This window comes from Charadrius vociferus, unplaced genomic scaffold (assembly GCF_000708025.1).
Source record: "Charadrius vociferus isolate BGI_N301 unplaced genomic scaffold, ASM70802v2 scaffold223, whole genome shotgun sequence".
Classification (NCBI taxonomy): domain Eukaryota; kingdom Metazoa; phylum Chordata; class Aves; order Charadriiformes; family Charadriidae; genus Charadrius; species Charadrius vociferus.
The window spans coordinates 191208-214963 of record NW_009647674.1 but is presented as its reverse complement, the minus strand read 5'-3'; the positions used below and the strand labels follow the sequence as shown (position 1 = coordinate 214963).

Here is a 23756-nt window from a genome sequence, read left to right as displayed (position 1 = left end):
GGGCTCCCCCGGCCCGGCCCGGCCCGGCCCGCTCCCGCCCGCCGGCCAAGGGGGGGCAGCGTCAGGCCTGCTCCCGCCTGCGGCCCTGCCGCTAACGCCACATGTCTCTTTTCCAGCCAAGTCCTGATTCGGAGCAGAGTCCTTCGGGAAAACGGAAAATACATTCCAAAACAGGTAGGGAGATGCGCGAATGGCTTTATGCTTTACAAAGAGGATAACTCGAAATCAAGCACAAAGGCAGAAGTCGTTATCATCGAAGTGCTATGGGACGTCGGGCAGCTTCTGCGCAAGTGCCCCGTGGGGTCAGAGGGTCTGGCTGGGGCTCCCCCAGCTCACAGTGGTGTCTAGAAGCGCCGTTGGTAGCAGGTGCTTAGGAAACTTGGACACAGGACATGTGTCTTCCCTGACATTAATGTTAGCTTCTGCTACTTGGTGTTTTAACTGTGTACTAAAATGAAGTCTGTATCTGATCCATAGTGTTTAATATTTGCCAGGAAACACACAGGGATTCAATAGAAGCTCAGGATAATGAGGTAGTCGTACGACATCAGCTGTAATGTTTGCTGAACTAAAAATCAGTCGCTCGTACTGGCTCACTTGCTGCCCAATATGTATATTGTAAAATCTGTAAGTCATCTCCGGGGAATGAAAATGCCAGATATACTTGTATCAGTACTTAGCCAGAAAGAACTTTGTACAAAGCACTAAAAGCTCTTTAATTAATGTGGATTCTTCTTCAGAGAATTCTTAGAAATTCTTTTAGAAAGCCAGAGAGCTGGTACTCTGGATCCAGGGAAACCGAAAAGTGAGGAGCTTTAGAGCATACGGACAGCGTAGTACCTCTCCAAGAAGGAAGGATGTGTTATGAAAGAGCTTATAAGACGTCTGCATGTCGCAGCAAGAAATAACACCTTTAATTTCTTATGGCATTGGCTTTGGCTCTTTTTCTTTTCAGTCGTTCCTGACCCGGAAATATTATTTTAATAACCCGGAGGATGGATTTTTTAAGAAAACGAAAAGAAAGGTAGTGCCTCCTTCACCAATGACAGGTATGTTAAGGTACCATAAATATAGCCAGGCAGAAAACTGATAACTTTCTGCTGAGGCAGGAAGGTGAATCAACTTTGCAAAGAGTTCAGCGAATGTGAGGGAGGGAGTGGGACTGTGCAGCTGGGTACTGGGGAGCAGGGGGGAGTGAGATCTCTCTGTTAGCAACATGTTAGGTTACTTCATTTTGCTTAACTTCAGCCTCCAGCTGCCTGCAGCGTCTCTCGAGACCACAACCACCTCAGTGTTGCCAGAAATAGGAAGTCCTGCTCTCACTCATGTCCTTTTGTTAAGTTTTTGCACCAGCTCCCACAGGACCTTCTCTAAACTGATTTAACTTCTTAACATGGCCAAAGACCTCATCAGCAAATTAGCTGGATGATACATTGTCTCTTATCTATCTAAATCAGCTCACAGAGGGGTCCAGCCAGTTCAGAGATCTGGAGCAAGGGATGGGGTCAGACACAGCAGAGAACACAAGACCCCTTCGTCAGCAGCAGCTGCTAGCACCACACTGGCTGCTCTTCTCTTTTTGCAAAGTATTTTACAACAGTGGAAAATAATAGATAGGGGCTAGATAGTGGGATAGGACTGTTCTCTCTCATGCAGTTTCTTAATTAAAATAGGTGACAGTGGTAAAGTAATCTCTTGTTTACCTTTATTGTGGTACACTGCTACCTTATATCAAATCTTTGAATTGCAGATCCTACCATGTTGACAGATATGATGAAAGGGAATGTAACCAATGTTCTGCCTATGATCCTCATTGGTGGTTGGATCAACATGACATTTTCGGGATTCGTCACAAGTAAGTATCTGGAATAACACAGCCCATCCATGGGTCGGGCCATGTTTCTGATGATGACCTCAAGGGTGTGGCCTGTATGAGAGATTTGCTCCTGTCCCTGAAAGCAGTCGATTGGAAGCAGTGTGAATTGGGCTTGTGGCATTGCTGCTATTCACTCCACGCATCGATTTGCTTGCCCCATAGCAAAAGAGGGAAAATAGTTTTCAGACTACTGGTCTGAAAAGAAAATAGCTTTTTTTTTGGTCACAAAGAAAATAGCTAGAGGGAAAATAGTTTTCAGACTACTGGCTGTGGTCACAAAGAAAATAGCCCACGTATTCAGGAATAATTGTGGCAAAACCAATGCTTAAATTTATTAAATCTGCCTAAACTTCAAGCTGATACAGAGGATTTTCCTCTGAACCTACCTGGGAAGTTGGTTACTGTGTAATGCAGGGTGTATGCATCAAAAATACATCCTTAAATTCACAGCTCTGTTTCTTTTTCTTACTGTCCATGTGGTAATTGTTTCCTTAACAAGACATTCCACTTTGCAGTCACTGAAACAATAACCTGTGATGGTTTGACCATCTGATTAAGTTTCAAAAAGTTTTTTCATATTAAAATAAATACAGAACTACAGCTTTTTCAAAAGTACATGTCAACTTGTTCTTGTATGCATTCCATTCAGGCTGCATTAGATTCAATAAAAGAAGCACCTGCTGGCTTTGCCATTTGCTCTGCAATTACCTAGTGTCGCTTTGTGAAACTGAGCTGCTTTTTTTTTTTTTTTTCCCTGCAGCAAAGGTCCCGTTCCCTCTGACACTACGTTTTAAACCAATGTTGCAGCAGGGAATTGAACTGCTCACTTTAGATGCGTCCTGGTAAGCCCCTGGCCTCAGCAAGCAAGGTCGAATATTCACTTGGAAAATTTTGAATGTGTTAATAACTCTTGAATGGTCTGTGCATGCTTCTGCAGTGAGATCACAAGCCAGCTTTGAACTGAAATCAACCATGCTTGTTCTGATTTATCAGGGTGAGCTCTGCTTCCTGGTACTTCTTGAATGTGTTTGGACTCAGAAGCATTTATACTCTCATCCTGGGCCAAGATAATGGTAAGATGCTGTCATTTCCGTGAAAGAGATGACTTCTTCCGTGGGATGATTTCTGAGGGAGGCTAGGGAAGGATTTCTAAATTTCCATCCAAAAAGCTCGAGAGCCTCTCTTACTTCTGAAGTTACCGTCCACTGGCTAGGGTTGACATCACCTGCAGTAAGTACCCAAGTCTTCTGCAACAGCCATTGGCTAATTGCTCGTAAACTGGCATGGTAATTAACCCATGTTTTGCTTCCCATCAAGTTGGCACACAGAAATTTTGCTCTCAGGCTTGCTTTTATTTCTAGCAAGTATCAGCTTTAAAGAAAGTTGCAATGATAACTGCAAAGGCAGGGTGGATACTGTTTCTGAGGGTATTGGGCATGTAGAAGATTATTTTCCTGAATTTGTCTGCATATTTTATTTAAATTGTGCTACGATATAGGGGGTGGGAACAAGATGTCTGAGAACTCTTTCTGGCACGTCACTATTGCATTCTGGGTGTTCCTGCAACTTCCTTGGCTAGAGCTAGAAACCAGCCTGGTGGCAACTGTGCTCCAAGAAGTGCTGTTTAATGACACAAATAAAAACCTACCTCTCATTTTCTCTTTTGTAGCTGCAGATCAGTCCAGGGTGATGCAAGAACAAATGACAGGGGCGGCAATGGCCATGCCAGCAGATACTAACAAAGCATTTAAGGTACAGTATTCCCACCTGCACTCCTGTTTGCTATGAACTTGCAGGATTGCAGGCTGTATGTTTCTCAGCCTCTCCCTGCGTCAAGTAAGGGAATCGCTCTGGATTCCTGTTCCTAAAATTAGAGCTGACAACTGATGAAGGGTATGGAAGCTGCCGGGGGTCTGGCAGAGCCCTACTACCCTGAAGTAAACCTGATTAGTTAGTCACTCCTGATAGAAAAGCTGAATTCATGTGCCGTCTTCTGCTTTTGCAGAGGAAGATTTTTTCTTTCCCTTGAGATCTAGTTCCAAAGCAGAAGCTGGCTCCCAAAAAGTTGTGTTATAATGCAGCTGAGCACAAGTCCAGCAGGCACGTAATGGAACATGGGTAAGAAAATCAAGTAAGCGAGTTAGCTCAACTGAAAATCTGTCAGGATTTGACCATGTCTTGAAGTTCTCCTAAGCAGTCTCTGTAGGCACTTGCTCATCAGACTGCCTCTACCTTTCACACCCTAGTTTATGCATGAAGGGAAGGTCCTGATTTGTTTGTGTGTAGAGATTTACCCACACACAACCTGCTGCCTGGGAAGTCAGGATGGTCTGGCTCCTGTAGTTTCTTGTATTCAGTAACCTGCCTGGTTAAAAAAAAACCCACATCAGCCAGCCAGAGGCTCAGCCAGGGAAGAGGGTGGCTGCGGTTTGCAGCTCTGCTGGAGCAGTGACTGTTCTGTAACAAACTGTCAGCACTGAGGGGCAATTCCAACCAGTACCGCGCACTCTCCTGGCTCACGCCCCTCCGCTTCCTTCCCGGTACTGGATATCCAGAGCAGTTTTGCCATTCAGCTCCATAGGGACCTAAACCTGCTACATGGTCCCCAGCAGGAACAAAGAAAGCAAGCCCATGTTGCAGGAGAAGTGTTCTGGCCAAGAAATACAAATCTTTTTCTGGGCATCAAATGACATGATTTTACAGGCTGTATGCAGCTTACTTCACAATACTTACTGGACCAACACTTAATGGAGTAAGAGGAGGAGACTTTTGTGTTCGTAGGTGGTAGAAAATAAGTAGTGGGGGAGATTGTTTTCATATTTAGGATGGAATTCTGGTTTTAGGTCATGGGGTGCTACAAACACCTGGCTTAATGAGTTCATATACTCTGCAGCTCCAGGGAGCTTGTTGATCAGGGAACAGTCTAACGAGGCGCATCGTGTCTGTGATCAGTTGCAAAATTTTTGGCCTATAACTGTTTTTATCAAATGCCTCTGAACTAAAGAATTAAGTAACCACAAAGCCCTTGACCCCCCAGAACAGAACTGGCTGTGTTTCTAGAGACAGCTGTTTTAGAAGAAATGGACTATTCCAGAAAGTTAGATCGTTCTCAACAAGCAGATAATCATTCTAATTTCTATGATGTACTTGTGTTGACCAACGCCTAACACCCCATTAAGTGTAAAACACTGATGTCAGAGAGCTGACAGGATTGCCAGATTTTAATAGAACTCGGGGTTTGTTGCAGTTTTAAGGTAAGCACTGCTTTGCGTAGCTCTTAACTACTTTAATACTATGTTGCTTTCCTTTCTCTGTTTATTATCAATGCAGACGGAATGGGAAGCTTTAGAATTGACTGATCATCAATGGGCCTTAGAAGATGTAGAAGAAGAGCTCATGGCAAAAGACCTCCATTTTGAAGGCATGTTTAAGGAAGAACTCCAGACCTCCATCTTCTGAATTTGAGAATATGCTTTTGTCTCTTCTTGTAAAAGTCATTTGAAAAGAAATGTTACTTAAAACTGTATAATGTATTTTAGAAAGGCTGAGAATAAAAGAAAAACACCATGTTCAGAACTGCAGTGCCCTAACTCTGATTTGAGCCCCAGGACCGAGTATGTTGTATTTGAGCCAAAGGCTCTCGGTGACATTCTAGCTGGAGTTGTGTTTGTCTTCCTGGGAAACGTATGCTGGAGAAAAGACCTAAAATTTCTAGTTCTAGTACGCAAAGAGCAAGCTTGCTGCAGTTAAGGAACTTAAAGCATCATGAGACTGAAAAAGTACAAGTAGTGCCTGTGTCTCCAGTTTTATCCTTTTAAACAAACACACAACTAGTTATCCTGTGCTTTTGAACAATTAAGACATCATCATGTTAGCTATTCAAAACTAAGAGGGACAAAGTATCTAACACATCTTCAGAAGGAGCCTGGGGATTCAGTTTCTGAAAGCGGTGGTTGTCCGTCCTCTTTATACTTTTTCCTGTTAGAATAATTGGGGTTTGAAGCTTTCTCAGAAGAAAAAAAAAAAGGCAAGAGGGTTATACTCACCACTTGCCCACTGCAAAGCATGGGACAGCTCACCTTCCCCTCGTATCCAAGTCTGCACCAAGGCTCCGCAGCGCTGCAAAATCCCATCTGCTTTCTTCTGCCCTGGTCAACCTGGTGGTGGACACACCAATGGCCACAGGGGCAACTTCTGGCCCCTTCTTTGCTGCTTTGGTTCCTGGACACAGCAGCTCCTCAGAGGTCGTTGGGCAGCGGGGAGCCAGAGATGGTATGTCTATGCAGAGGTAGCAAACACAGACTATTCCCCATTAATGTAATCCTTCCTAAGTCCATTTATAAGCACCTCAGAGTGCCTACAGAGCCCCTCCTGCCTGCCACCCTCAGCAGGATGCGCACCTAGCACGAGTGCCTGGCTGTTCCCTGCGGTCCCCATTCAGTTTGCCCGGTGGGGATGGGGGGGGGGAATATATATATATATATATACTCTTGTTTTAAGCCTCCCACCTGACCATCTTCCTGCACTGTAGAGATCAGTGAGCAACTGCTCCCATCTCATCCTTCTGCAGGAGCTCCTCAGATCTCTCTTCCCCAGGGTGAAGTGCCCTGACCCAGGGAAACGCTTCTTAAACAGAAACTCTTCCATACTCTGTGGCTGTTGGGTTGGTTTTTTTTTTTCCCCCTCTTTATTCTGAGCCCTTTTTTTCAGAGTGAAATTGCAAACCTTCGTAAAAGCAGGAGCTGAGCCAAAACTGAGACAGAGCCTGTTTCCTGTTCTTACCAAAATCATGTCCCTTCTGAACAGGAGCTTAGAGATGATGTTCTCTGCCTCAGAAACCTCTTTCCTGAATGCTAATAACAGCGCTTCACTGACAACACAACTGGTAGGTCAGGTTATTTTCCCCTCCCTTTTGCAATGGGGAACTTCATCCTGCTTCATGCCCGCGGCACTCTTGCACAAGCCATGCCTGCACACTGAACACCCAAACACCTCTGCACCCGAAAGCTGCCCCTTTGCTTTCCCTTCTTCTCGTGATGGGTTTTGTGTGATGCTTTGGAGGACAGCACTTCATAGGGACGCTCACCATCTGCTGTTCTACGGTAAGGCTCTTCTCACCCTCTCTGAGGCTCCAGCCAAGATCAAGCTCCTCCACTGTTACACTGTAATGGCGACATGAAGACTTCCAAACCTTACCAGGGCTTCACAGCCCGCCTTGACCTGCAAGATTTTGACAATAGCCAGATTCCCAGCAGGCGCACCAATGCTGAATGCACACGAGACTGTTGCATTTAACTTCCTCAGTCGTTCCCATCCTGCTCTCCTATACTTGTTCAGGTCGCATTGAGGAGGAAATTGCAGTGACTGCAGGACAACTGTTTCATGGCACAGCCACAAGCAGCCCTGGAGAAAACGGGACAGCAGGAAGGCCAGGAGTGCTCCTGAAATCCACAGAGGAAGCGGAATGATGAAGAAGCCATAGCTGAGGCTGCCCTGTGCCCCAGAAAGGCAAGGACGGGCTTTGCTGCGGCACCAGATATCAGCAACGCACAGGGGAGAAAACGCAACCCTGGCGCGAGCACGAACTCAGATGCACAGAGCGGTGCAGGCAAGGGCTGCTCTTCTCCCAAACCCCCACTGGCAGAGCAGGGCTCGGCTCCGCAGGACTCACCCTCCCCGGCCGAAAGAGCACCTGGAGCACCAGGCATCCCAACAACCAGCAGTCTCAGCTCCCGTAACAAAAGCTGAAAATACAACAAAACCCAGTTTCAGTGCAAACCACTCTTTAATTTTCCTCTTTGTACAATAGAGCCAGCCACTTACAAAGTGCTAGTCTAAAAACCAGGTCCAGTATTACAGCACACACACATCAGCTGAAGCCCATCCGCTCAGAGGCAGAGAAAGTAAGAGCTGGGCTGCTTTTTCTGCAGTACAACAGAGTCTGCTCAGCATCTGAGCATCGGCGATTTAGCCCCACTGATGCGTTCCTCAGCGTCAGCACAGGTAGAGAGGCGAGGAGGAGAACAAAGGCTATTTCAGATTGATTTTTTTCTTTCAAAAAGATATTTCACTCCCCTCCCTTTCCTCTCTTCCCCATTTTGGAATGCCCACATGATTTTCTTTCAGGATAAAATGAACAAAAAAATGCTGATCAGAGTAATTCAGTGCAGTCCTACAGCTTAAAACTTGCTTTTTGGATGCTCCCCTCAGCAACAAGGAAAAAAAAAAAAAAAAAGAACAGAAATAAAATATTAAGAGATGTAAAAATCCCAAACAACCCCAAAAACAGAACAGCAGAAGCAAATAAGCAATTTAGATCTCAAAATTCAAATTTCAATGCTTTAAAAGCAAAATTCCACCGAAGAGGATCACAAACACTAGTGTACCAGCTAGAGGCAGCCCTCCCTCCTCCCATCACCTTCCAGTGCCCTGGCTAAGGGGCCACATGGCGCTGCCCTCCCTGCCCATTGCGAGGAGCGGGACACGACAGCGAGGAGCTGGCTGGGGCTTTGCTCAGCTGCAGCACAGCAGAGGTGCGAGGACGGGCACACAACAATTTCCTACGGGGCTTGTTGCCGAGAGCTGCAGAAAGGGAACTGAGCTGGCCTATTTGGAGTTAAACAGATGATCATTGTTAAGCTGACCATCAGAAGAGAAGGTTATGGCCAGCAGTGAAGCCCCAGGGACTGTGCACAGAGGACCAAGTGGCAGCAAGCACGCGTTCCGGGGGGGGGAAAGCAGGTCAGTAGCCTTTTGTTCTGCCAACACTCATGGCTCCAAGAAGGAAAAACCCTCCGGTTTTGGTTCACCATCTTCAGCTAGATCTTGCCCTAAAACACGAAGGCTAAGGCTCAAGATTTTTCCCATTTTTCACATGGAATACCAGTTCTCCACTGAGGACTGACCAGATCTCGCACTCACAGGAGTCCTCCTTCAAGAAGGAAGCGGGACTTGAGTCCTAACAAAGTAACACAGCCAGTAAAGGAGGACAGAGGGAAGAGCATTTGCTGGTTGCGCTGAAAAGATGGAGCGGAACTACTGAACAGCTAAGGCAAAGAGAGACCTCGGACAGGACCGGCACACCTGCAGCCTCACAGAAGACAATGGTCTGAGGGATCTAGAGGGCAGCACTCAAGGGAGGAGGAGAAAGGCTGAAAAAGCAGTCCAAAAAACAAGAAAAGTTGCAAGAGAAAAGGCTAAAACCCTCACACAATCCATTGCATTGGGCTGTCATCCTTACAGGTGACAGCTCTGGGGACACAGTGCTGAGCTTTGCTGGAGAAAAAGCTCTAAGAAGCCACATAAATAAACAAAAAAAGGAGAAAAATGCTGTCACCGCACAAACCATAGGAGGAACGGTGGAGGCAGAAAAGCACTTGCAGAGCAGCCTGGAAGTGAGGGGTGTAGGAGATGGATGAAGAGGATAAGAAATCGCCAGCGTTACAGATGACTGTTTTCTCTGCAGAAGACTGGGAGCCAGAGCCAGAGCAGCTGCACCCTGCATCGCTGTGCGGATCAGGCTGCGCACGCCAGCCACGCAGGCAGGGATGATTCACTTCTGGGGAAGTTCCCTAGACTACCGGATTCACTGTTCACATGAAAAAGGATGAGTCAAAACTGCCCAGAAGAGTCTCAAATGCATCGGTGAAAGGACACAAGAAAGAGAAAAGTTTGCTGCGTAGCAAGGGGACCAAAGTACGATGGCGGAGACTGCAACAGACAGGCCAGAGGTACAAAGATTTGAACTCGGCTTCCAGAAAGGGTGCGGCAAGCCTCCCTGACACAGGCAGGGCCCAACAGCAACACCAGAGGGTTGGGAAGAAGCCCTCATGCCGATTCACAGAATCGTACCAACCATACTCCTCCACAGGCCCCGCAAGGCTCAGCTGTGACCTGGCCTCCAGCTCAGGCTGTGCTCTCCCGACCCCAGCTACAACCCTCAGTCCACGACCCACAGCCCCAGCCCAGCTCAGCCCCAACCCCTGCCTCTAGCCACACAGCTCAGCCAGATTTTAAAAAGAACTTTATTGAAGCTCCAATATATATTATTTTTGGCCTCTAAATACCCAAGTGTCAGCACCTACTCCTGGCTCTCCAGTGCTATTCTGCAACCCCCAGCACTGAATCTTTCAGTGCTAGATTTTCTGCTTGACTCCTACAGAAGGAAGAAAAATTTTCAGATGCCTCAGGCATGGCTTTAGAAGAGCGACCGCTAACATGGTGGCCGAGTGCTGGAGGTGATGTTTAGTTGGTATCCATGCCGTCGCACTCTTCTTGGGGAGGAGATGGGGCAGTATGTTCCTCGCTGTTTCGGCGCTGGTAGAACAGCACATATGCAGCTTTTGTCTACCAAACAAAGAAGAAAACCATCTGAAACAAGCCACACAGCTTGGCTGGAAGTGTAATGCTCAAAGCAGGGAACCACACTTTCAGCACAAACTCAGGTTAGCCTCAAGCCAAATACTCACCACTATTTGGTCTTCTGAAGCCACCGATACACTGCTGTCATCAAAATAGTACCACTTGTCATTCACTTTGTTCTTTGCGTAGGCGGTGTCTGTCAGGAGAAGAAACTGCAGCTCAGGACTCCGGGGAAGACCAGTAGGTAACACCACGCCAGCTGTGGTGCACTAGCGATGCTCAAGGCTCAAACTGAGTGTGCACAGGAGGCCAGGAGCTAGCTTTGAGATTAACTACCCCAAACCTAGTTCACCAGCATACACATCTTCTAGAGCACTTAGCTGGTCCAGCTGGCCTAAAACCATGTCCCACATACCAAACTTACCCTTGATATCCAAGATATAGGACAAAAACTTCAGAAAAAAATTATAGTGTTCTGTTCACACCCCAAGCAAGAGCTTTCCCAAACAGACAGTTTAAGACTCTGCATTTTCACGTGAAAGAGAAGTTTTCTGTTGATGATGGATCTGACCTAGTGCTTGCAAGAGTCCTCACTCAAGAAGGAAGTTGGACTAAAGTCCTGCAGTCTCTTCCAACCAAGACTTCTGTGACTATGATCTCCAATCTCAGAACATACCCACCCCCAGCTAATGCTATCCTGCAGTGACATACCCTACACATTAAGCACGTACACTGCCAAATAGGAGTTCACCATCCTCTCACAGTAAAATGTGTCTGGGTGGTTCTAGAAGTGTCACCTACAGCACAGATCTGCACAGACACCTGATAGAGGGAACTCCACTTACAAATGTATCTCTTTTATGCTGCAACAAAACCAGTGACAGAAAATAGACTTGTCTATATATAACAAAGAGGTTTTTTTTCCCTGATGGCACGACATTTTCCCTGCTACATGAGCCCTTGTCAGTGCAAAGATGGAGACATTCCACTGCAAGCTAATGACAGCTGTGCAACCAAGGTCCCAAGAACTACACGTTTGTTGCTTGTTTTAGACAAAGTCTGGAATAAAGGAAAATGAAAGGAAAAAAAAAAAAGTATCCGCTTTAAATTGCTATCGCAGCAAACAGAATTGAGGAGAGGAAACGCAGAAAGGCACTAGACCCAGCTTCCTGACAAGGTATGCCCTCTGCTCTGTCTTCCTGGCCTATGGGCAAACTGCTTCTTGTCAGACCTCGTCTCACCACCACTGAGGGAACCCGGCAAGCTCCTGCGTTTGGCTGGCTCAGCCGCTGGCAGTCTCTGCTCTGCAGCTGCGATGCTGCACCCACACTGGACAATCAGCTGCCCTCTGGCATGCTGCAGGGCAAGAGGCTGAGTCTTGGAGCTGAACTGACAGCTTACACTGAAGACTCTCCCCAGCACTTTCTAGTAAGGAGCTTCTTTCCACAATTTCATATTCAGTACTGAAAAGTCTTGACTCCACTGATAAGTTGGGGAACATCATCACATCTTCTTATGACTACTAACCAAGGTCCCACAGGCGTCAGAATCAGACTTCAGGCAGCTGCAAACTACACAAACTGACCAGCTGCTCTGCAAATCCCAACGGGAAGGACATTACCTTCCAATATGATACCCACTTGCACACAGAACAGAGACACCTAGACATCCTTGGTGAGGGCTGCTGCAGGTCTCAACGCACAGAGCCCTCCCACGAGCCCTCTGCCTACATATCCTCGCGTACAAAGAACAGAGAAGCAGTTACTCACAGTGGCCTACTCCCATGGCTCCATAGTGATTGGAAACCGCAATGAGGTCATACACGTATGAGCCTGCTCTTGGGTCACAGACAAACTCGGACATGTTTAAACCCCTGAAAGGAAATCCAAGAGTATCAGTACACCAGTAATCAGCGCTTTTTAGAAGACTGATGCATGACACCAGTGAAGCTCTGCAGGCAGGCAGTGCTGGTGGAGAAGTGCTGCACTCTGCTGCTCAACAGCCAGATGTTAGTGTAAATACCAGACATTACCCCTCCCACACAGGGCAGCTCCTTGTAAACACATCAAGTGCTGCCAAAAGATTTAGAGGGAGGTGCCAAATAAAAGACCGTTCAGAGTGGCCCTGTGCAGGCATGAGAAGTGTAGTAGTAAGGGATACGCTTCATCCTGCAGCAGGATGCTGACAGGCAGAAGCAGAGGAATGAGGCAGGCTTTCACCTTGTTCTTGTGCAATCCTCAGTACTACAAATGCAGCTCTGCCCAAGAAATTTGCTAAATTCTCTGTAGAAGTTCTCTTGGTTTTAACATGGCTTTAACCCAATTTCAGAAGAAACAGAACCTGCTAGTAACCAGTGTTCTTTCAGATGTGTAGAACTGATTAAGGTTAACATTAACAAAAAAAACCCAAACACAGAAAACCAACCAACTCATGCCTGCTATCTTGCAGTTCAAACCCAGAAGACAGAGCTGTTCCAGTTACAGCTTTAATAACAAGCCCACTCAGCAGTAACATCAGAAGTAGATTTCTCTTGACCAGCTTCTTCAAGCTCTTCCTAACTTGAGGGAAGAATCCTACCTGATAGGGAATTCCACAACAGTGTCAAGTTTATCCCTCCAGTATCTGCTGTATGAGAAGCGTTTTAAATGCACTACCAAAATCCTGGGCAAAGACCACAAGTCAAACTTCTTTGTAGCCTGTTGATGCTTCTTACAGTTAGGGCAGTACCTGAGGAAAGAGTAACAAACAAGGAAATGAATGACTACGTTAAAAGAAAAGCTTCTGGCCTTCCATTAAAAGATGCCTCAATAGCACAGTGCCATCCCTGCCTCACAGAAGGCATTTTGGCTGTGGAATATGCAGGTGAACACACTTCCTCAGAGGTTTCCAAACTGCAACTTGCTTTCACTTTACAGGCAAAACATTCTATACCAAGTGTGTTAACTGAACAGCGTACAAAGATTAATTTTTCTTTTGTGGATTAAAAAAGATTTTAAGATTCCATTACTCCTTTATTATCTCCTGATGCAGCTCAAACAGGTAACAGTTGCAAATACGTCTACAGCATGTAATTGTAAATTAATAATAAACAATCACTTACTACACTATGAGTTATTCTCCTACACAGCTAGCAAAATGCCTCCAAAGATGATCTGCACACACAGTAATCACATTTTGGTTACTTAGGATCCGCTGTACTCTCTGGACTAGGGATTTTAAGCAGAGTTAGGAGCAGATCAGGACTGGTTCAAGCTAGAAATAATACAGGATTAATCCCTAAGGTAGCCACGTGCTTTCACTCTTTATTACCACAACTGCTTCCTCTGACACTGTCTGGAAGACAGACACGTGCTGAGGAATTAAAAATAGCCTGACCTTTGAAAGCTGCATGCCCACTCTCACTATTATTATTTTTTTTTTAAATAAAGGCAGGAAACAAAACCTTTTTATTAACACACATCTGTAGGCTATTGAGTCAACAACTTAACACAGAACTGACAGACTTCTCATAGACAAAGACAAAAGGACAGACCTGGGAAATTATCAGAATCCCATGACAAATAATGTGAACTCAAATAGTTACAGCATTTTACTATAGACACGGCAGGCTGACAGAGCCTCTTACCATGGGTCATGTTCACCAAGCGTTTCCATAGTAGTGAAGAGCTCGATGCAGTCTCTGAGGGCTACGACAGCCTTCTTCTTCTGTGGTTGTAACATACTTCCGTGTTTTTCAAATGCCTAGTGAAAGAGATGCATGCTTTATTCAATTCTATGTAGTCTTTAATCCTTGACATCACAAAAAAGGACACGCTCACCTTCACCACACGGCCTATTTCTGACCCTCCTTTCCCCACCCACACAATCATCTCAAGCTTCCAGCCACTCCTTTCTTGTGTTACAAACAGTCCCTAAGAAAATATAATATCTTCTTTCTTCAAAGTTGGTAAGGTTTGGGTCTTTTGCAAAAAAGAGTAACAACACATTATTCTGTTACAAAACACAATCCAGCAGAGCTCTTTCAGAAAGCATACTGCGCTTTCTACTTGGCTCTATGAATATGGTTTCAGGTTTCTTACAAGTTTTAGGAGTTTTTGTTTGTTGAGTGGACTACGAACTAGACTACTTTAAAATATCTGCTTTTCAGAACACACTGGAAACAGATCAGCAATTATAGATCTATAGACCTTATCACAAAAAGATTTTAAGTAAACATGCTGGTGACTCCAATTTTTATGAAGGGAGTTACACCTACACTTCACCATTTACTGTAATCTTTTAAGTACCATGCAATTTACATACAAATTATTTAGGAAAAGTGCATATTACAACCTGTGCCTCCTGTTCATCAAAAAGTAGCCTCCGTGTATCGGAATCCCAGTCAATAGCAAGCGCAGAAAAAGCTACAAGAAAGACAAAACATTTATTGCAAAGGTGTAAGAAGAAGGAAGGAAAAAAGATAGCAAGACAATAATTACCATTCAGTTTTAAGATTTTCCCTTCTACAATGGAGTTTATCTCAGAGGTCCCAGAGGAATTCACGAGGCTAAAAGTGAAATGCTGCTTCTTGCAAGGCTGCAGGTCTCTCGGTGTCTCGATCTGCATACAACCCTCAGAGTGGCAGGGATCAACTTCTGCCAGCTTTTCCTTGCCTTCCTGGCCACCATCTTGGTGCTCCATCTCTTCAATGTCACCTGGCAAAATTCAAAACAAACGCAATATTAAAGACCTTCAGTGAAAGTTTAGACGGAAACCTCACATGGACAGCCATTTGCAGGAGCCTGTTATGACACACACTGAGTCATTACTCAGAAATAACGAAAAGACATGCAGAAAAAGAAATCTGTGCTTGCTAACCGCTACATCTGAAGTTGTATTTTTTTCCTTTAGCGGATCCCAGGTGATGTGCTGGGTTTTATATCCTAGTATCAGACCCGACGGAGAGCACTCAGTTCACAGGTTAACAATCACACCTTCTGACAGGACACCCTAACAAACATCCCAAGAGAGAATCAGCAAGGCCACAGTTGGGTGTCTTTACAGAAGGGAATATTTAAGTCTCCAGGAAAGTTATTTCCATTCTTTGGGAAAAATGGGCAGATTTCTTTTTCCCCCCATTTAAAATTTCCCATATAACTTGTTCCAGTTGTTACTCTCACAGCAGCACAAGTGAATCATTTCAAAGGGGAAAGGGAAATAGGCATTTGCCATCAGCATCAAAAGCTTCCTTGTAAGCATCTAACCTATGAATGAGACCTGTAAGTCCATGTATAGAAAATAACATTTCCACTTTATTTCCCCAGAACTTGTCTTTGTGACTTAACAGGCCAGTTTTCATCACTAAAGTGCACATTAGGAAAGGAGTTGCCTCTGGAGGGAGGCACCTGAACATCAAATAGGGAAGCAAGGACTTCCCTAACATTGGTCAAGATAAATGCACATCACACCTTGTTCTCCTGCTGCCTCTTACACACACCTATTCTCCCTTGGAAGGAAAATGGTCTACAAGACTTCTCATGCAGAAGTCCTACGCAATAGCGTGGTTTAATCATTGTGAAAAAACAATCTGCTAGAACTTAAGCCAAATACACACAGCACAAACCAAATGCTAATAAAAAGCTTTAAGTGCTAAAAAGCTCCCAGCCAATTTTGAAAGGACTTTACCTTCAACCACACCATTGGAGCCATTGCAGGTTCCCTTGTCTAGGCAGGGTGTAGAGTATTCGTCCAAAGGGAGTTTCACATAGCGGCTAAACAGAGGGAATATGTTTATCACGCAATTATATGAAAGCTGTATATCAGAACAGCAGCACCCCTCTCCATCATCAGTTCTTGCTGTCCAACCCCCTCCGCAAACCAGAACCCATCCTGTGCAGCATCATTTACAGGCCAAGAGCTCTCAGAATGAGTCAAACAACAACAATTCAGTGAGTCTCCGTTCTCACAGCTTGTTCCAATTTTTACTGGCAGTAGATGGAAGAGGAAAAAATAAGATATGGTGGCCCCATCTAAGAGCCCTGAAAACATGGCCCGAGTTCTGCTCCTGACCCATTTTGCAACACCAAGCAGGCACCTTCCCTTGTGCCCCCCACCACCATTATCTTACAGCCTGCTTTTACAGAGGCCCCCAAAAAATAGGGCCTTGAAGTGCCCCCCAGGCCTCCAGACACTACTGCAATGCAAATCCTGGTTTATACGCCACACACAAATCAAGGAAAATTCTTCTCATTAACAAGGACACAGTAATCCTATTACAGTGTAGTTGAATAATTGACCACTAGAACTTTGCATAGGATTCAAAGGTACAGACATGACTTACCTGATCTGCTCCAAAACCACACTGTACAAGTGATCCACAGTGAGCTTGTGTTTCGGCACAGATATTAATAGTGGCTGACCAAAGAGTATGGTCCCTGAAGTATTGCTGGATTGCCTCATTGTCTTTTCCCGAAAGTAAACAGAGAGAGTAACATACTCCGAGCCATCCTCACTTGGCTTGCAAACTTCATATCTGTTCGAAAGACAGGTATTTCCACGGGTTATTTCCACTGCCAAGAAGCACAGAAGGTAGAACCAATATGAACTCAGTCCAACAAGTCTCTCCACCGGGTCCTCCTGAGAAGGACAAAAAGGGGTTGTACTCTGTCTTCATGCTACAGACAGAGCAGTTTCCTGAAAACTTCTCATGGCACACAATAGCCCAGGATACATACCTACCACCGACTCGACTGCCACCTTCCCTCTGTCTTTACTCCTAATTCACATCCCTATTGCCACTCACCTCTCAAGACATTACCCTGACAACTACATGTTGCTTCAGCCAGATCATGGCATCAGTGAAAGATACTAAATGCACTTTGAAATACTTCAGACAACGTTTGTTCCCTCTGGAGAAAGAAACCCTTCTAATACCTCAGGTCTTGCATTCTCCCAGGCTCTCGTACAGTTAATGGCCTGAGCTCACACCACTGAGCAGCCAGGGTTTCAGAAAACAAAGAGTTTGGAAACATCTGCTTCACAGAAAAATTCAAGGTCAGCAAACACACAAGAAAAACATTCTGGAAGAAAACAAACAGCACTGGAGAACAGGGAGAATACTGAGACACAGCTTGTACTACTGGGTGAAACAGCAAATGAGATATTCACAGATGTCAGTGTCAAAGAAACCACGTGGTCCAACATTATCACAGTATTCGCTCACGATAGGGATTTCAGGACTATTTATTACAAAAGATTCATTTTCAGGGATGCCAAGTCACACTGCTCTTTTATTTGGTGAGTCACCTCTAACAGACTTATCTTAGAACCAAAAGAGAAAGGAAAGACTTCGTGAAAGACGTCACTACGCATAACGACCAAGACCACAATCACACATCTGAATGTACCGTTAACTGCTTTAGACAAGCTACTCCCCTTCTCTCAAGAGCCAAGAAACAAGATTTTTTATTCCTGTGTTCAAAATGCCCTTACAGAGCAGGCAGCAGAACAAATTTCAGAGTCGTAGTTCTGCTCCATCCTACTTAAACAAAAAGGGATCCCAGTTTGGGGCCTGCACTGAAGCAATAGAGTACACGAAGAAAAATATCCTTCTGGAAGGTCTCATCCCAGCCCACCAAGAGCATTAGAGATCAGAGCAAGCATAGGACAGTCCAATGCAAACAGCTGTTGAGGTTTTCTATGCTTCAATGCTATTCAGCTGGACGACAGCACTGAATACAGTTTTCACCTTCCAAAGTTTCCTGAGAAACAGCACCAAAAAGAGATGAATTAATTCACTTAGCACTGTTTAAATAACAAAGGACTATACTCAGTCCCAGAACATCATCTACAATTAACTCCACGTCCTACAAGACCCTTAGGCTGGACTCCTATAAAACCAATCAGTACATGACATGCCTGCATTCCTTGACATTTTTGTGACTGCCTCTCACGCCACCTACACTGCTCTGCAAGCAGCAATTAATGCAGCCCCCATTTATACTCCACCCTCATGCACGTTCTGAACAAAGCCCTGCCCATGCGACAGAACAGACAGGACAGAAAGAAAAAGCTAAGTATTACCCATACGCAGGTGTCATCCATCACAAAACAGCCAGCATGCTGTACCTCTATAACACTCTGCAATAAAGCATCTCGCGCGCTCCTCACTGAAAGATAACAAATTTGGTTACTCAGGTGCCCCTCTACCCACTCCACCTCAGAATAGCTTTTACATACTAGTGTTAAAGGCAGACGTATCAGCATCGGGAGCTGTCATTTTCCAAATCTCTACAGCAACAACCATCCCTTCTAAAAAAAAAAAAAAATCTAAGATAAAATACTTCATCTATAGTTTAAGGAAGGCAATAGAGCTGATACTGGGAATTACCGGACAACAAACTATACTTATGTATAACTTAACTGAAATAATAGAAGATAAAGATGATGCTACACCAGACTAAACAACGTACTTCCAGAAGTCAGAGTCATTACCTTAGCTGCTACCCCACTGTCAGACATTGGCTGGTTGCCTTTATAATTTATGACAACTCTGAAAAGTATCTCAAAACAGCTAAGCAATAGGGTAGGACTTGACCAGTCTTCATCAGCATTGTGAAGGTTTCAGGTCTGTGGTTACAATTCAGAAAGGAGGCAGTGAGCAATGAAGTAGGTAACTTTTGTTCCCCTGCAAACTGAAGTTAAGCAAGCGCACAGGAGCGTGACACGCTACAGAAAGACAAGTCAGAGCTACGTGAAAGGGCACTGAAAGGAAAAAGAATACTTTGAGCTAAACAGTAGGCTAATATATATGTTGCATGTTACTGAAACATTCCCTCCCAAGTGCTGGGATCTATGATATTAATTCTACCTGGAAAACACCATGTGGATCACAAGTCAGTCTGCAGCAACAACCAACAAAAGATGTTTTGTAAGAGAACAGAGAAGGGTAGAAAAAAATGCCGTTGCAGAAGCTGACAAACATCCATCTAAATAGGATTACTACTGCACACCGACCCAGAGATGCTGCTGTGCAATTACAATAGGTTCAAAAGTTGACAATAAGAATGAACAGAGGACTGGAAAAAACCTGGGTGAAAATGCTGCACGTATTCTGATCTCTTCTAGGAAGTGGAAATACTCCTAATCTGTTTACTTTCCAGAAGATACACAAACAGGTAAACAGAAAGATAAGAAACTGCAAATGTAACTTTTCCAGACAACGGGTAGTTTGCCGTGTAGAAACTGGTCACAGAATTTTGCCAGTCTTGCAGAGAAGCACGATTAAAAAGGATGATGGAAATCAACCAGCACGATTTTTCCAAAGCTTTAAAAAATACAAGCTCATTTTGAAAAGGACACAAACCCTCATTTCAAACAAGCAAACACCGATTTCAGCAAGTGAGAACAAACTCCCTAGATCAGTCTGCTACAGGATCTCACAGACTTCAAACATTTCATATAAAACTACTGGACTAGCTGGCTTGCTGGCCTAACTAACTCAGTTCAGTAATTGTTGTAGCCTCAGTCGCATTAACGAACATGACATTTTTGCAGCCAGTCATGGTTTAAGACCATGAACTCATCTAAACATAAGACACAGCATGTTGTAAGAGAAGGCAAAAAATATGGTATGCATGTCAAACTAAATACATCTTATTCAAATATGCACACTTTTATAGGTTAAAGGTGACCTGCAAATCAATTTGTGAAACTTTTATCAATGTAAGTAATACATATTATATTATATGCCTCATTAGCCAGGCTAAGAGAACAGGGGTATCTAGTTTATCCATCAAAACATTTCTTCTTAGGCCTTAAGAACTAAGAAGAAATACTGAGAGCGATACCCTTGAAATGGGCTGTGGAGTTTGTTTTCAAGTGGTACTTACCTGACCCCTTGTAGGCCGGCTCCAAGCTCCAGCAGGATCCCTGGGTGATGTGATATCACCAGCATGGTGCATGCCTGGGTGTTACATTGGAGCGGGAGCCGGAGGTCCTAGCGGGGCTGCACTTCACAGAACCTAAGAAAAAGAAATAGTAAGCATTTTGGTTATGTGCTGAATGCTGTTCTCTGCTTAGCCTGGAGAATGAGAGCATTCAGCACAAACACTGAACTAACATCGTCAAATTGATTTGCAGACCACCTTTACATAAGTGACTTTCTGATCATTTGCCGCAGATCTCCCTGTCCTTTCACAGGAACAACATGCCTCACGAGAAACCTTTACAACGCTGTGAGAAGTGGGCTAGTCCCACCGTTCTTTGGCTGCGCTGCCCTTACACATCGTGCCAGCGATCTTGCTTCAAGTCTTCTATCAACTCCCCTTATTTCTGTAAGCATCTTACCGCTTCTCTGATGCTAAATATTAACACATCTCGCATCAGGACTACAGTACATTTCCAAGCCTGTCACGGTAAGAAAGAGATGAGTGCAAAGCCTCGTGAAAGAACAGGCTTGGAGAATTCTAGCCCCAAATTCTCCTCCCCTTTCAGGTGACCTGGAGAAGAAAATGCATAGTTTTGTCCTTTTCTGTAAAAGGAGCCAGGTTCACTTTGGGATCCATACAAGCGTTACTTGAAGTCACTTAAATACCAAGAAGCCCAGTAATATTCACATTTCTTCTTCTTGAAGTTTTACTACCAGAAAGCACAACAGGTAAGGTACAAGAATCAATGAACCAGAAACTGAGCAGCTCAAAGGGAAAAATATAACTTAGCCATCCAGGGCAGATATTCCACACACACACCAGTTACTGTCCATCCAGTTTAAAATCCAAATGGAGTTAAATTCTTTCCCCTGCTCCCCCTTCCCCCAAGATTCAGCATCTCCCACCACCTTAGTGGGACAAGAAAATTCATGATGAGTGTCTCAAGATATTCCAGGTGCCCTGAAAAAAAAAAACCACCCCAAACCAAAAAACAAACAAACAAAAAACCCACAATCAAAAAACCCCACAGAAGGCTGAACATGTCTTCCCTCATACCCCTACAGTAAAAACAGGAAAAAAATACAGCTTTTTCAACCATCGAAATCACCTAAATCACAGGTGCAAGCTCAATATTCTATACATCCCACATATTGCGCATTTCACAAGTATTCATCAACAGTACAGTCTAGATGACAGTATCTGTGCCTGCAGACTGTGTCCGCTATCAAGCAAATATAAGAAGAATCATAAAATACCTTCCAGCTACACTATTCCCACTGTAACGTGCTGTGCGAGTTCCTCCTCAGTGACATTCACAACTTAAGCATTTCATGGAAATCAATATTCTGCTCAGTAACCACCCAATACAGAGGTGTAAATCCACAGCTGAGGCTTGACACACATTGGTGTCAAAAGCAAGACACCATTACAAAAGTACTGACTTTTTGTTTTTTTTTAAAATCACATCCCTGCTGAGGCACAGACCTCCTACAGTATTAGATTCTTCCTTGAATTTTGAATTGAGACATGTGTTGCTAGCTGGCTAGTGTGCAATACCCTAAAAATCAAAAGTCTGTCGAACCAACGGGGATACTGTCATATGAAGACCCAGGTCTGACTACCGCCTCCAGCAAAGCAAACGTGGCAAAATACTGCAAGAGACTGACCGTTCATGTCTAAATTTTTCAGTCCTGAGCCAACTTAAGGTGATGCTAAGAAATATACAGAAGGTGAGAACTGCCAGGTTAAGTTACTACAAGACCCTAAGGCTTCAGAACCGTTGAAACCGATTTCTGTTACAGAAGACCATCACCCAGGTGGTAGCCACAACCTCAATTCCTATGCCAAGAAAAGGATATATATAAAGTAATTGATCAAATCACTCTCCAGTTAGGAAAAAGAACAGCCTGCCCCTTCTGCTCCAGCTCTCCTGGAAGCCCACTCAGTACAGATGCAGCCTACTAACCCAGCAAAATCAAAGGTGGGAGACCTGCTGGACTCTAAGCAAAGACCTTTTTAGAGGAGGACAAGGACAGCAAGGAACAGAGGAACAATTTGATGGCAGCTGCTCATTAAATTACAGCCTGGGGGCCTTGTAGCCCCCTCCATCACTACATACCCATTCTTTGCATTCTCAGACTCTAGCAAACAACCACAGACAATCACTAACACAACCTTCATTTGCTTCTGGCAGTGGACAGGAGGAGTACTTTCCAGGTGAGGAAATTGTTACACAATTAAAATGATTATTTAAAGACCAGCATGAGGCATGGAAGGGTGCTGTCTTCAGTTTATCACAGCTTCTCTCATAAGTCTCTCGGATTGGCTACCAGGAAGGAACAAAAAGACCTGTGAGCACATCCAAAATCAAAGACTAAGTAGCAAAATCCTTCAGGAAGATACCTCAAAAATCAACAGAGTCCACTGAGCAGTTTGGAATTTTAAAGTATAAGTTTGGAGAAGGCACATCTGAGAAACTTATTTCTGAATATGCTGTACCGATTTAACTCTATTTTTAATTGCTTACTTCACTGCACTTTGTTTTCCATCCAGTTATGTCTAACTTCAATTACTTAAATCATATTAATGAGATATACACATTACAATTTGCCAACAGGGAAGGCTTGCCACTGGATGCTTCTGGAAAATAAGAATAGATGATCAGTATATAAAAGGGTGCGCCGGGATCAATAAAACATGAATCAGGAAAGAGTTTGAGTAGGTGAGTGTGACTATCGCGTTAGTTAAAATAGGAAAGATTTTTTGATTCTAGAAAAACTCTCATTTAAATACAAACTATGAGCTAGCAGTCCCTGGTCATATCCCAGGCTGCATAGTATATGCCAACTTTAAATGCTTCTAGGTTAACATTTAGTACCTTAGAACACACCCTGCAAAAGGTACCCTCATTACCAGATATCCCTCTCCAGTTTATTTTTCCCCAGCAGCCGACACACCTCTCACTCAGCTTTGCAGCACTGCGAGCACAATATCCTGAAATGACGCAGATTTTCTACTTGATTTGTAACATAATTAACACTATTAAAAACCTCATCTTTTCTGTTACTTCTGTTCTCCTAGAATAGAAGCTGATATGTTTTAGTCTTACTACAAGGCAATTAAGTGATTCAAACAAATTTTAGAAAACAGTATGTTTTCAAAACACATTAGGCAAACAGCTTACATTCTAGCTTATAAATTAATTCCTATTTTGTCAGCCCAACTTAACACTCTAGAAAGTCTTCTTAGAAATTTATTTTGTGGCAATATCCAGTGTAAATGTTGTGCAAATAACCTTTTGACGGGTTAGCATGATATATCAAATCTTTAGTTTGTTATTTATTTCAATTGTGAGTTCTGGGCGAAAATACTGTCACTGTAAAACATTACACAGTAATAGTTTCTAATAAAAGGCAGCTGCTCCCCTTCATTAATCAACACAAAGACTGTTTTCTTTCAGGAACAGAAGAGATATACATTACTCGTAACTAGTGGTACACCCCACAACTACATCACCAGTCAGCAAAAGAGGATCTTTTCCAAGCTAAACATTTTGTGGACTATGCAGACATACAGAGCCATCCTTCAAGTCACTGAAGAAGCAAGTCTTT

The 23756-nt window shown here is 44.1% G+C and overlaps 2 protein-coding genes across 2 annotated transcripts in view; one reads left to right on the top strand and one right to left on the bottom strand.

Moving 5' to 3' along the window:
- The first annotated feature begins 119 nt into the window (after positions 1–119).
- EMC3 (ER membrane protein complex subunit 3) lies at positions 120–5449 on the top strand. The gene is made up of 7 exons (XM_009881096.1): positions 120–174; positions 956–1049; positions 1751–1855; positions 2637–2718; positions 2870–2949; positions 3546–3628; positions 5207–5449. Exons 2-7 carry the CDS (start codon positions 1043–1045, stop codon positions 5333–5335), a joined length of 486 nt encoding a protein of 161 aa, XP_009879398.1. The 5' UTR covers positions 120–174; positions 956–1042; the 3' UTR covers positions 5336–5449.
- Positions 5450–9882: 4433 nt separating this feature from the next.
- The window catches only part of USP4 (ubiquitin specific peptidase 4 (proto-oncogene)), a 48089-nt gene continuing 34215 nt past the window's right edge, over positions 9883–23756 (bottom strand). Inside the window, exons 12-20 of the mRNA XM_009881105.1 lie at positions 16557–16748; positions 15902–15987; positions 14716–14931; positions 14570–14640; positions 13863–13978; positions 12815–12964; positions 12007–12110; positions 10345–10433; positions 9883–10222 (exon numbers count right to left, since the gene is read on the bottom strand). Coding sequence (XP_009879407.1) covers positions 10121–10222; positions 10345–10433; positions 12007–12110; positions 12815–12964; positions 13863–13978; positions 14570–14640; positions 14716–14931; positions 15902–15987; positions 16557–16748 — 1126 coding nt within the window. The 3' untranslated portion in view covers positions 9883–10120. The remainder of the gene's footprint in view (positions 10223–10344; positions 10434–12006; positions 12111–12814; positions 12965–13862; positions 13979–14569; positions 14641–14715; positions 14932–15901; positions 15988–16556; positions 16749–23756) is intronic.